The sequence below is a fragment of the Zeus faber genome, assembly GCF_960531495.2.
Source record: "Zeus faber genome assembly, chromosome: 12".
NCBI lineage: Eukaryota > Metazoa > Chordata > Actinopteri > Zeiformes > Zeidae > Zeus > Zeus faber.
In genome coordinates this window covers 32,370,585-32,385,065 of record NC_137196.1, presented here as the reverse complement: position 1 = coordinate 32,385,065, position 14,481 = coordinate 32,370,585, and the positions used below count along the sequence as shown (strand labels likewise).

The following is a 14,481-nucleotide window of genomic DNA, read 5'->3' as shown; positions in this document are numbered from 1 at the left end:
AAGGACACAAATGCCCAGATAAACCCGGTGGTATCTAGCTCTCCAGCCCTTTAACTTCCAGGTGGTCCACAGGCCGGCGGCACAGATGGTCATGGCTAACTTTCTCTCCCGCTCTGGGGGGGGCGGGAGGGGAGTCGGTTGTCGGGCCGGACGGCTTCCCGGCCTAAGACGAGCGGTGGGGGTATGTGGGGGACAAAGGGACGTGGTCAAGCACCGGCTGCGGACGACAGCACAGTTCCCTTTTCCCACAGCCACCAATCTGCCTCGAATTGGCCCAGTCAGCGCCCGCACGGCGCTCATTGGTCCAAACCAATTAATGTCTTAATGTTTTTTCTGTCTTACAGAGAGGAGGGGCGCACGGCTCATGAGCAACCCAGGAGCGGAACGCCAAACCTCCTGCACCCGAGAGGACTATTCGCAACATTAATAATAGATCCTCAGAGATATATATATTCAATATAAATAATTGTGGCTTGCGTGCCTGACACTGAACAATAAATCGCAAGCCATGTTGGCGCACCACGGCCGAAAAGACTCCGTCTCCCTCCCTGAACCCTTATCTGTGGGAAGAAACTCCCACAAGTGGCGTGCTCAGGGACCTCCGGCACAGACGATGGGGGGTTGATAACAACAGTTTATTGCAGAGATGAGGCTAGGTAGAATTAGCCAGGAGCAGACGGAACATGTCATGACATAGAGCTCTCACCCTGACTGAGTGTGTGGACGGGGTTTTTAAACCTGATGCTCGTTAGCCCAACCAACGAGCATCAGGTGTGGCTACTTAAGCCACCCCATCCACCACAGTTGCATACCATTAATGTTCCCTTTTCTTACAGGATTTCGTCAGTCCTCAGTCAAACAAGGTGTTGGTTTTGTCACACTTGATTTTATTCTTAGTGGTGCCACTGTATCTAAAGCATTACGAAGGGCCACATTAAATTAGTTTGAAGTTATCAATAGGACCTTTGTAAAATTAAAAGGTGTGGGTAAGCTGTGGGCAGTTGGTCAATAAGTGCAGTAGTAGTTAAGGTACTACTGGTACGAATGCAAAAGCTCTGGTCATACTCATAAGATTTCCAATTTTATCAAATAGTGGTCAGACATGAAAGATGTACAGCGGAGAACCACTATGTTAGAGGTATCAGTGCCTGGGGTTAGTACAAGATCAATAGTGATACCATTATCATGGGTCAGTTTGAAGGTATGTTCTGGCTCAGGGCCAGGGAATGAGGAAGAGGAGGCAGGCAGAGACGAAACAGTGCCAGTTGGCGTGTTTATTTGTTAGTCCTTTTAAAATCAACTGTTGCTCGTGGGCCGAAAAAGAAACTCAGGGGCTCGCAGGCCGATATATAAATACTCCAGGTGGATCCTTGGATCCCCGCTTCCGTGATCTCCAGCTGTTAGTGTCCGATCTTTGCCTGTCAGGCTGACTCACCTGCACACCGATCCCTACTGCGGGGACACACTCACATAATTATAACTTCCTGTTTTTGGGATCCCCCTGTCCGACGCGTCGGTCTGCAGACAGAAAGGACGAGCAAAGTTAGAGGTATGCAGTACAGGCTCCCCACAGAGAGCTGTCTTTAATTTAACAAATGCCTGCTGGCACGGCTCTGACCACTGGACCAGATCTGGAGCACCTTTGAGAGTCTAGTCGGTCAAGGGGCTGAACAGTGCCGCAAATTCCGGCAGAAACATACTATAGTATCCGGCAAGCCCTAAAATCTGATTTACCTCCTTCTTAGTCTTGGGTCTGGGCGTGTTTACGACTGTGGCGGTCTTATCTACCCCCCCCCCCAAAGTGGTATCCCAAACACCATACCTCCCTCCGCCCAACTGCGCACTTCTTTGGGTTTGCAGTGAGCCCCGCGTGCCTCAGGGACGCTAGCACTGTGTCCACATGCTGCATATGCCGCTCCCACATATCGCTAAGAATAATGACATCATCTAAATATGCAGTGGCAAATGCTGCATGCGGACACAGGACCCTGTCCATGAGTCTCTGAAAGGTCGCAGGGGCACCAAACAATCCGAACGGAAGCACTCAGAATTGGTAAAGGCCTTGCGGAGTGGAGAAGGCCAATGTTTCCTTGGACTGCTGGGACAAGGGAATCTGCCAGTAGCCCTTGGTTAAATCCAGCGTCTTAAAAAAACGAGCCATACCATACCAACCGCTCGAGAACTCGTCAACGCGGGGCATTGGGTAGGCATCGAACTTTGATACTGCGTTCACCTTCCCGTAATCTACGCAGAACCGCACTGACCCAACAGGCTTACTCACTAGCACGATGGGGCTGGACCGTACACTTGTAGATTCCTCTATTACCCCCATGTCCAGCATGGCCTCTAATTCCGGCTGCACAATTTTGCGTTCGTTTTCGGGCAGGCGATATGGCCGGCCGTGCACTTCCACCCCCGGGGTCGTCTCCACGCGGTGGAGTATGAGGGGCATACGGCTGGGCAGGGAAGAGAACACGTCAACAAAGTGCTGCTGCAGCCCCGCAATGTATGCGCTCTGGCGGGGGAGAGATGGTCACTTAAGAGGGCCGCAGTATGATCTGCCGGCTTTGGAACCTCCGGCCCCAACTCATTCCTGCTCAGGCGCCACTTGTGAAGGTGTGTTCTGGATCAAGGCCAGGGAATGAGGAAGAGGAGGTAGGCGGAGGCGAAACAACGCCAGTTGGCGTGTTTATTGCTTAGTCCTTTTAAAATCAACTGTGGCTCGTGGGCCGAAAGAGTCCCTCCGCTGATTTGGCTGACACTTAAGGAAATGTTCCAGGTGGACAAAGATGTACATATGGAGCGCTCACACCACAGCCTGACACAGAGAAGACCAGGAGACAAGCTACGTGTAATCATTGCAAAATTAACAATGATAGAGCCGCCATAGACATCCTGAGGAAAGCACAGGATCGTGGTGGTCAGCTCAACTACAACAGCAATCCAATCGCCATATTCCTGGACTACACAGTCAACATCGCTGAAGCCGGAGCGGCCTTCATGGACGTCAGGAAGATGCTTGGAGGAAGACCAGGAGTCGGTTATGGAATACTCTTCCCTACCAGATTCCACATCTCCCACAACGAGGAGGAAGAGTTGGTGGATCCGACAATAAGCGTTATATACAATATACTACCACTTTGACATTAAAGTTATGGTGTCGTTATCATTTCTATGTTTTATTTCGAGGTTCTGCGAGAGCCTGAGTTGCTAACTGATAACCTTAGTTGTTCTGTTTGGTTTCATATCCAAGCGAAGTCGAGCACTTTCAAAGACTGTGGGCAGTGGCACAGCTGCCTGTGCTGACCTGCAGCATGGGACCTTGTCCCAAAGGACACAAATATTTGCTGAGTTCATGTTTTATCTAACTTTATGTTCAGTCCTATCTGTGCAGATCCCACTGTTCCCCAGGGATCCTATCGTAAGAAATGACATTGACTATTTGGCTGTACTTACAATTACACATTATTATTTCTAATTATCTTATGAGCACATCTATTTACAAATGTATCTTACAGCTTTTTTCTTTGTTTAGATAGCACACCTCCCCCACATTGTCCACCCATACCTCCTGCAAATACTTACCTTCATACTCCCACCCACTCCCACAATCTTAAACATTGATATTATACACTACGTTTCACTTTCAACCTTCTCCTCTACATTTGCCTCTCCTTTCTACCTTTCAGTTGTTGGAGGAGACTTCAACTGTGTTATATCTCAGCTTATGGATAGCCAACATACCTCAAAAACTCCTACTTCTAGATGGAGTAAAAGCTTGAACACCTATTGATAGAGTCAGGTCTAGTGGACCTGGTTTGGAGAAGTAAATTCCCTAAAGGTAGATTTAACTTTTTATTCAAGACATTCATCATATTCTAGAATCGATTACAAAGCAGAGTTACACAGGATAGAAGACAAAGATTTTTTTATCAATAACTATATCCAATCATGCACCTCTTGCATTATCATGGGACATAGGGCACAGGCCAAAAACCAAACAATGGAGATTAAATGCATCACTTTTAAACAACAAGGAATGTATTGCTATGTAACAACTGAACTAAGTACATTACCTGGATAAAAATGTTTCACCTGAAATATCCCATCCAAGCTACTTGGAGGTTGGTGCTCTTAAACAAGCACATAGAGATCCAAATAGCCCAATCACAGAAAAGACTGAGGGCAAACAAAGGTTTATCAACTAAAAATACTACGAAAATGGTAATAGGGCAAGTATATTGTTAGCATTAGCATTTTTGCTTGTTGTATGCTTTCTGTTTAATTATCTATAAACCATATAGATACAGCTGAAAATGGAAAAAAAAACAGTGAGCAAAATCGTGAATGATTGCATAAGTTGCTGAAACTGAAAGAACAACTCCGTTAAAAAAGTAAATGTTCTAGTTAATCCTGTAATCTTTATTTTTGTTTACTATTGATACAGCGGTTCTCCTGTGTGAGTACGCTGATGTACCTTGAGATCACCTGATTGCTTGTATCCATTCCCACATTGTTGACATATGTATGGCCGTTCTCCCGTGTGAATACGCTGATGTCTTTCGAGATGTTCTGATCGATTGAAGCCTTTCCCACACTGTTGACATTTGTACGGCCGTTCTCCTGTGTGAATATGCTGATGTTCCTTGAGAGATTCTGATCGATTAAATCCTTTCCCACACAGCTGACATTTGTACGGCCGTTCTCCTGTGTGAATACGCTCATGTTTCTTGAGATCTGCTGTTCTACTGAATCCTTTCCCACACTGTTGACATTTGTATGGACGTTCTCCTGTGTGAATACGCTGATGTTCCTTGAGAGTTTCTGATCTAATGAATCCTTTCCCACACAGCTGACATTTGTACGGCCGTTCTCCTGTGTGAATATGCTGATGGTCCTTGAGATCCCCTGATCTACTGAATCCTTTCCCACACTGTTGACATATGTACGGCCGTTCTCCTGTGTGAATACGCTGATGCCTTTCGAGATCTCCTGATTGCTTGAATCCTTTCCCACACAGCTGACATTTGAAGGGCTCTTCTCCTGTGTGAATACGCTGATGAACCTTGAGAGGTCCAGATCTGCTGAATCCTTTCCCACATTGTTGACATTTGTACGGCCTCTCTCCTGTGTGAATACGCCTATGTACCTTGAGTTTTTCTGATTGATTGAATCCTTTCCCACACAGCTGACATTTGTACGGCCGTTCTCCTGTGTGAATACGCTGATGGTCCTTCAGATCTCCTGATCTTCTGAATCCTTTCCCACACAGCTGACATTTGTACGGCCGTTCTCCTGTGTGAGTATGCTGATGTGACTTGAGCTCTCCTGATTGCTTGAATCCTTTCCCACACTGTTGACATTTGTACGGCCGTTCTCCTGTGTGAATACGCTGATGTCTTTCAAAATTCCCTGATCGATTGAATCCTTTCCCACACAGCTGACATTTGTACGGCTGCTCTCCTGTGTGAATACGCTGATGTACCTTGAGATTCCCTGATTGTCTGAATCCTTTCCCACACTGTTGACAGTGGTACAGTCTTTCATGTCCTGTGTGGATACGTTCATGAATTTTGAGTTCACTTGATGAAAAGTCTCTCTGGTCCAACTGGGATTTCACTCCTGAACAAAAAAAAGAAAAGTATGGAATACAAATAAAAAGTCAGAGAGGCTATGAATAATTTAGGATCTTAAATAAAAAAACCTGTAAAGCACTGTACCTTGAGAAAATGGTTGCAGTGGAAAGAAGAGATAAACCTCTTATTTAACCAAACTATGCATGTCAATAAAGTTTAACAAGTATTGTGAATGTCTGTATTGTTCATATAATTTTGTTTTAATATTCTTCAACCTTGGCGAAATTGATCCAATCAATCTTCAATGGTGAGATGATTACCTGACTGATGTTCTCTGGTCTTCATCCAATCTTCAGTCTCAGTTTCAGAAGAGTCTGAAGATAGGCGCTTCTCATCACAAGTTGGTTCTGAAACAGGAGCTGGATCTAAGCTCCCAGCTGCTTCTGATATTCCACAGTCCTCTCCACCAGTTTCTGGATTCATCTGTTCAGTTGAGGTGCTGGCTACAGGTTCTGCCTCTGTGTTCTCCTCAGTTTGGCCTTGATTAAGCAGGAACCACACAGTGCGCTCATCATTATTTACACAGACAGGAAGGAATGGGAACTCGGTCCAGAGGTCCTCCTCTTCTTCTTTAATGTGTGGAGGCTCTGGCTCCACCTTGACCAGACTGGGGCGCCACTCCTGCTGCTCAGTGGGAAGCTCCTGTTTACAGACAGAGAGCTGCTGGAGGTCTGGAGGCAACACTGAAATACAGACACACAGTCAGTGAAGAAAACTAGGAAAAGTGTGTCCAAGCTGAGGTGAGAGGGCTCTTTCATAGTCACACAAAAATGTATTGTGTCGTGTTCTACATTATGGCTGCACGATTGTTAAAAATGAATCACAACAAGAACTGAGATCACGATTCTCTCACACGATTCTTATTTTTTTTCAATAAAAACATTTTTTGCACTTTTTCTTAAACAGAGAACATAACATACATCAAAGTGATTGACTTAAACTTAAACATAAAGTGTGACTTAAAGTTGACTTAAACTTTTCCAACTGACCAATTACAGTTAACTTGTAGGTCACATTTCAATTATATTAAAAGTAATTTATGGCAGATTACTAAAGAATTTTAATACCTTAACTGGAAAACAGCAAGACCTTGTTTAAAGCAGCACAAGGATTTGGAATTTTGCCCCCCCTACAGTTTCTGAGTGCAACAGCATTTTTACGCCACTGTCGAAAACTTGGTCCAGTGTTCATTTATTTTACCACACAAATTTGAACCTTATCGTTCATGTTTCTATAACAGCCTATATTACACTTCCCAGAGGAATGAGCGCACAGTCCACGGCTCTGGGGCAGCTGCGTGGAGAGAGGGCGCGGGGATCGGCCCACTGGTACCGGTGTAGGTAGCAGATGTGCTTGGCCTGGCAGATTGGCTCGCACGCACGAGTCAGAGGGTAAAAACAAACTTTGTGGCGTAATGAAGTGAGGACCAGCTAAAGTGCAGTTGCCGGGCTTGTTTCATTCTCATTTGGGCCAAGTTTATAATTTCTTTTTTTTTTTTTTTTTAAGATTTTACCAGGCAAAAAAACACAAACAAAAGAAATCCTGTAATTACTGGATGCAGTGCTGTAAAGCCACGTAAACACACTTCTCCCACGGTTTCTAACCTGAACACAGAAGTTACATAGTGCAAAAACAGTTGTTGGGGATTGGGTATGTAACACCACTTGAGTCAATATTTAATAAATAATTACATGCATAAATAATAACTGGGACTTGGACTTTGAGCCTTAACATCCGTTAAGGCTTGCCTCGTCAACCAGTACACCTCCCGCAGCCTTTCATGGAGGTAGCCCAGGCCAGGCCTTCCCTGCAACTCCGGTTCCGGAGGCAGCCTGAACACCAAGTCGACTTTGTCTCCAAACATATGCACTGCAAGAGTGCAGACAGTAACACCGTGTGGGGATGGTGTGGGGAGCAGCCACACCTGACCTGGATCTAGTTAATTGGGATCAGTGTGGCTGCATATCTGTTGCTCGTTGGTTCATGCAACAGGTTAAAACCCCCATTCCCACACACACTCAGGATAGGAGCCAGTGTCATGACATATTCTCTCTGCTTCTCGGCTAATTACAGCTAGCCCACCCTCTACAATAAACTGGTGTTTAAAACCAGGTGTTGGTCTACTGTCCAGGGAGAAAAAAAAAGGGCTTATCCCCTGAGCTGTGGAGCCAGTGGGCAGTGCTGGCAGAGCTGTCGTACCTGGTGTACAGGGTGCGGCTGGTCAAGCTGAACTGGGTGGTGGTCCTGCACCGTGACCATCTCCATCCCTACCAGCCCCTGGATCCCATGGAGGAGTAATAACGAGCTGAGGACCAGCTCCAAGCAACCATTCCAAGTCTGTTGCGACGCCGCACCCTCTCTCCACTCACTCTAAATCAGTGGGATAACCACGTCACGTGCATTTGCATTTAAGGATTGGAAATGTGGCATTATGAAATAAAAGTCCACTTCAATAAATCAATAAATAAATAAATTAATAAATAAATACATAAATGTGGAATTTTTAAATAAACGTCTCCTGAAATTAATAAAAATGGTCTATTGGTAACGAATATTTTAAAATAAAAAACAATTTTTACTTAATGTACTCATTTATATATTTATTCATACATGTATTGCCTTATTTATTTATTTCAGGAATTATTTCATAGGCGTATTTACTTATTTATTCAATATTGACTCAAATGGCATTCCATATGTGGGTGAGAATGAAAAAGGTGCCATTCTATACACAGTGGTACCTCGACTTACGACTGTAATTCGTTCTATAAGAACGGTCGTATGTTAAAACAGTCGTATGTTGAAGCAATTTTTCCCCATATAAATTATGAAATCATGAAGGGTGAAAATAAAAAAAAATACACAGCACACAGTAAATATGAAAAAAATATCGATAGGCCACGAACTACGTGCACACACGATGTAGGTCGCCCACTGACTGCTGCTGACTGACTGCTGACTGACTGGTGACTGGCTGCTGACTGGCTGCTGACTGGCCGCCGACACGCCAACTGCAAATTTCCACAGTGGTATCTTGGAGCAGTCGGTTGCAAGTCAATACAAATTTTCGCAACTATCGCTACTCGTATCTTGGATTAGTCGTAAGTAGATGCAGTCGTAAGTCGAGGTACCACTGTATTACAACTCAGTGTACCATCAAAATGATGAGTTGGGGTTGTAGCCAATTGAGTGGTCTGTCCACTGACCACTGGTTACTACCACTAGGGACGCTGAAGCTAGTGGTCCGGACCAGTTGGTGAGTGGTCTGTGGAGTAGTCATTGTGGTCGGTCCGTGGTCCTTGTGGTCCAGACCAGTTAGTGAGTGGTCTGTGGGGTGGTCTTTGTGGTCGGTCTGTGGTCCCTGTGGTCTAGACCACTAAGTGAGTGGTCTGTGGAGTGGTCTTTGTGGTCGGTCTGTGGCCCTTGTGGTCCAGACCAGTTAGTGAGTGGTCTTTGTGGTCGGTCCATGGTCCTTGCGGTCTGGACCAGTTAGTGAGTGGCTTGTTGTAGCGTGGTTTTTGTGGTTGGTCTGTGATCCTTGTGGTCTGGACCAGTTAGTCAGTGGTCTGTGGAGTGGTCTTTGTGTTCCTTCTGTGGTCCTAGGTACCAGAAGTACTGCAGACTACCATTTAAATGAACACATTTTGATTGTGCGGTTGTTTGTGTAGAGAAAGAGATCTACATCGAATAAAATGTATATTATCAATGTAAACAAAAATATTATGTTTTTCATTTTGTGCTGTGCATAAATGTCTGTTGCAGTCTAGGACAAAATGTATTAGAACAAACATAAATGTGACCCACTGCAGAAAAACCCGTCTTGTCACGCATTTCTAAAATCGCCAAGCTGCCAAATAAGTTTAAAGAAAATTAGATTTTTCCAGCTTCATGTTCCTTTGTGGTTTTTTTATCTTCCCACTGTACGATCTTCTTCGCTGTCACATGCTGGGGCAGTGGGCTGAGGGTCGTAGACAACAACAGACTAAACAAACTAATCAGAGGATGCTGTCCAGGCTTCAGTCCATCTTGGACAATGTCTCACACCCTCTCTACAACACACATCAATCTCTACAACGCCTCCCCCTCAGAGAGTCAGACACCCCCTCTCTGTAATCTGACCTCAAAACACGGTTATCCACTTCTGCACTTTCTTCTTCTTGCACATTTTTAACTGTGCATTTTACACTTTACCATGTGTATAAAGATATGTTTATATATTTATTTATATATAAATATGTTTCTTAATAATTGTTATTATATGTTGTATGTTAATATGTTGAATGTAAATATGTTGTATGTAGACTGGAGCTGTAACAAAAGTAATTTCCCACTGGGATTATTAAAGTATTTCTGATGAGGCTGTGACGCTGAACGCCGATCGATCGTTTCCTTTAAGGCGACCGTCTAGGTGAAGAACATTACTCCATATTACATGTGATGTGAAGTCACAATGTGAAACTGTTTTGATAGAGTTCAAACTTTTAAATCTTACATGTTTATAAACACACCTGGATTCATTATTGTGTAGGCGGCGTAACACGCAAAGAAGAAAAGCTGACGTCACTTCTGTAAACAAGACGAGGAGCCTTCGGTTTCACTTGTCTGTGAAAACTTTCATCTCCGCATTGTTGTGGATTACGAGAAGTGGGTGGCAGAAGATCTGACCAGTTCGATAGATCCAAGTCAGTGTAAGCAGCTCGTACTGGACTTAATTTTCCACGATGATAGTCTGTTCTCCGACAGCGATGCTGAATCTGATGTTGCGTGATCCCGGACTTGGAGAACATTTCAAACAGCGGATTTCAACTTGAATGTGACGATGAAACTGAATATTTTTCAAGAACCACCGGAGAAGACCGACGACACACCCGTTGTTACAATGAAATAAGTTGATGTGATGAAGTCCATTGATGCAGATTATGAACAAGTAGTAATGGACAACATTCTCAAGTTTACCTGCAAATGCAACCATGGGCGAAAAAAAAATTAAAAGAGGCCCCAAACAGGCTCTCAGAGTGTAGCTGGGGTAGGGTTGGTGTTAGCTCACATAATAACGCCAAGAACTTGGAAGATATTTGGCATATGCACATTTATATATTAAATGACACACTGACGTTGATATACAAAGACTAATATTATTGACAGACGGTACATTTTGTTGTGTTGTCCGCACTTTTAAACTCCTAAATAATTCCACTTTGATAAAAACATGTATATTCTTACCGTTAAATAAAAGCTTTTTTTTTTAAAACAAAGATATTGTGTGTCGATAACGCTGTTCAACATTCCCTGAAAACACAAGAACAATGCAAAGATTGGCCCAATCATTAGGGTGTCAAGGACCTATTTAGCAGGGAGTCAAGAGGCCATGTGGCAAGTAGCCATGTGACTTTGTTGGTCCTCCAACCATTTGCATTCTGGGAGCTGGCTGAATGAAGCCAATTGCAGGGAAAACTTTGAGGGTGATTATCTCAGAAACACAGTTTGCCGCATCCTTGTCATTAACAAGTCATAGCATGGCTTTAAAATGTTTGCTTGATTCGCACAAGTGACACCTCTACACCTCTACTTTTTAAATTATGTAAAAAAATAAATTAAAAAAAAGTCAAATGGCACCAAATGTACCTAAAATCTGCGGTAGGTCATAAATACCAATACTTACATCTAAAAATACATCTTTCTATGGATATTTTAAGAATACAAAACCACATATAAATTTTTCATATATTTAATATGTTTGAGCAATAATTCAATTTTTCTTCAAAGCCAACTAGTTTGCTGAAAAGATGACTAGATTTTGGTGTAACTAGTAAGATCATTGTGCCACCATTGGGATTTTAATGCAACTAGTCAAAAAAAAGTGCTGAAAAGAATGACAAGTAAGATTAACATGTTTGATATCAAAATGGAGGCGACGTTTGAAAGTAACTATCTGGTATTTCAACAAAATGTATTGTAACCCTGTGTGTGTGTGTATGACCATGTGTTGGGGGTGGTCGGGGTTTAAGTTCATTGTTGGTTTGTTATAATGTGATCTGATCTGATTGGAGGGGAGGTGTCCAAGATGGTGGCTCATTGGCCCAGGTCTCTAGGGGGCGGGTTCCGGAACCCCGGAGGAGAGGCAAACACTCAGCGGCAGCGCTGGGTGCGAGTCGAAGGAGAAGAAGCGACTGAAAATAAGTTGGTAATAAAAAGGGACACAAACGTCCCAGGTTGTTATTTTCCGACTGGCCACCTCAACCCCGGGATGGTTGTAGCCTCATGACAGGCAATAGAAGCGGCTTGGGCTTTCCACGGAGGTTCCGTGTGCGTCTCTTCCATTGTGTTTGTCTGGTCGACCCCGCCACAGTATGATCAAACTCTGTGTTAAAAATCTTTTAAATAACTGTTGTTTCCAATACTCCTCCTCTCTCTATGGCAACATTGATGTGTTTGGGACGCTTCACCACGCAGCCATTGGAGCCGGTGGAAAACCACGCATTGCGCCGTGTGCAAATGGTCCTGTTGCACATAAAAATAATTCTTCTTATTATTAATGATAATGATAATACGTTCAGACAAAAATCATTTATACAAAGCACCAACTGAATCATACAATGTCAAGATGTGTGAAAGCTTTACATTAACTCATTCTGATATGTACATTTTCATTTAATTTATTACCTTTAATTATTTAATTTTATTTATATGTTCTATTTTTTCCCTTAATTATTACATTTTCTCATCATTTTAACTGTGTTGGGCAGACCTGCACAGCAGCACATTTGACAACCTGCAGCTCAGTCAAATATAGAGAAAAAAGTGAATGAATTCAGGAAATAACTGAGTAGAGTGTCTCTTCATACAGACAGACAGACAGATAGATGTATGTCATAAAGTAGTGTTTCTTCATACAGACAGACAGACAGATAGATGTATGTCATAAAGTAGTGTCTCTTCATACATACAGACAGACAGACAGATAGATGTATGTCATAAAGTAGTGTCTCTTCATACAGACAGACAGACAGACAGATAGATGTATGTCATAAAGTAGTGTCTCTTCATACAGACAGACAGACAGACAGATAGATGTATGTCATAAAGTAGTGTCTCTTCATACAGACAGACGGACAGATAGATGTATGTCATAAAGTAGTGTCTCTTCATACAGACAGACGGACAGATAGATGTATGTCATAAAGTAGTGTCTCTTCATACAGACAGACAGACAGATAGATGTATGTCATAAAGTAGTGTCTCTTCATACAGACAGACAGACAGATAGATGTATGTCATAAAGTAGTGTCTCTTCATACAGACAGACAGACAGATAGATGTATGTCATAAAGTAGTGTCTCTTCATACAGACAGACAGACAGATAGATGTATGTCATAAAGTAGTGTCTCTTCATACAGACAGACAGACAGATAGATGTATGTCATAAAGTAGTGTCTCTTCATACAGACAGACAGACAGACAGATAGATGTATGTAATAAAGTAGTGTCTCTTCATACAGACAGACAGACAGATAGATGTATGTCATAAAGTAGTGTCTCTTCATACAGACAGACAGACAGATAGATGTATGTCATAAAGTAGTGTCTCTTCATACAGACAGACAGACAGATAGATGTATGTCATAAAGTAGTGTCTCTTCATACAGACAGACAGACAGATAGATGTATGTCATAAAGTAGTGTCTCTTCATACAGACAGACAGACAGACAGATAGATGTATGTCATAAAGTAGTGTCTCTTCATACAGACAGACAGACAGATAGATGTATGTCATAAAGTAGTGTCTCTTCATACAGACAGACAGACAGATAGATGTATGTCATAAAGTAGTGTCTCTTCATACAGACAGACAGACAGATAGATGTATGTCATAAAGTAGTGTCTCTTCATACAGACAGACAGACAGATAGATGTATGTCATAAAGTAGTGTCTCTTCATACAGACAGACAGACAGATAGATGTATGTCATAAAGTAGTGTCTCTTCATACAGACAGACAGACAGATAGATGTATGTCATAAAGTAGTGTCTCTTCATACAGACAGACAGACAGATAGATGTATGTCATAAAGTAGTGTCTCTTCATACAGACAGACAGACAGACAGATAGATGTATGTCATAAAGTAGTGTCTCTTCATACAGACAGACAGACAGATAGATGTATGTCATAAAGTAGTGTCTCTTCATACAGACAGACAGACAGATAGATGTATGTAATAAAGTAGTGTCTCTTCATACAGACAGACAGACAGATAGATGTATGTCATAAAGTAGTGTCTCTTCATACAGACAGACAGACAGATAGATGTATGTCATAAAGTAGTGTCTCTTCATACAGACAGACAGACAGATAGATGTATGTCATAAAGTAGTGTCTCTTCATACAGACAGACAGACAGATAGATGTATGTCATAAAGTAGTGTCTCTTCATACAGACAGACAGACAGATAGATGTATGTCATAAAGTAGTGTCTCTTCATACAGACCTGCTCTGTGTAGCTTGACTTCAGGTGTCAGTATTAAATACAGTAGTTTGTTCAGCCTGCAGAGCTCCTGGTTCGAGCGCCCCAGTCTGTTCTCACAATCCACCACAGATTCTTCTAAATGTCTGACAATGTCTTTGTCTGCTGCTGCCAGTTTCTCGCTCAATAAAACTCTCACTTCTTTAGCTACTTTTACCTTTTCACAGACTAATAAAACCTCTTCAACCGCAGCAACCATTCGCTCTTGGACAGAAACAGTGAGAAGCGGGAGCTGCTCGGCCATTGTTTCTTCTTCTTCTTCTTCTTCTTGCTTTTAACGGTGGTTGTCAACCAGTGTATTGGCTGTGTTACCTCCACC

At 42.8% G+C, this 14,481-nt stretch overlaps 1 protein-coding gene across 1 annotated transcript; it reads right to left on the bottom strand.

The window, feature by feature from the left end:
* Positions 1–3,978: 3,978 nt before the first annotated feature.
* On the bottom strand, positions 3,979–14,215 carry LOC307238423 (uncharacterized protein). Its single transcript, XM_080011392.1, has 3 exons — positions 14,127–14,215; positions 5,897–6,319; positions 3,979–5,622 (listed from the first exon to the last, which is right to left on the bottom strand). Exons 2-3 carry the CDS (start codon positions 6,057–6,059, stop codon positions 4,436–4,438), a joined length of 1,350 nt encoding a protein of 449 aa, XP_079867518.1. The 5' UTR covers positions 6,060–6,319; positions 14,127–14,215; the 3' UTR covers positions 3,979–4,435.
* Between the last annotated feature and the right edge of the window lie 266 nt (positions 14,216–14,481).

Excerpts from the sequence above, each read along its gene's own strand:
- LOC307238423 (XM_080011392.1), bottom strand. The coding sequence starts at position 6,059 with ATGAATCCAGAAACTGGTGGAGAGGACTGTGGAATATCAGAAGCAGCT. Across the intron at positions 5,623-5,896 it reads GACCAGAGAACATCAGTCAG|GAGTGAAATCCCAGTTGGAC; the intron begins GTAATCATCTCA and ends TTTTTTGTTCAG.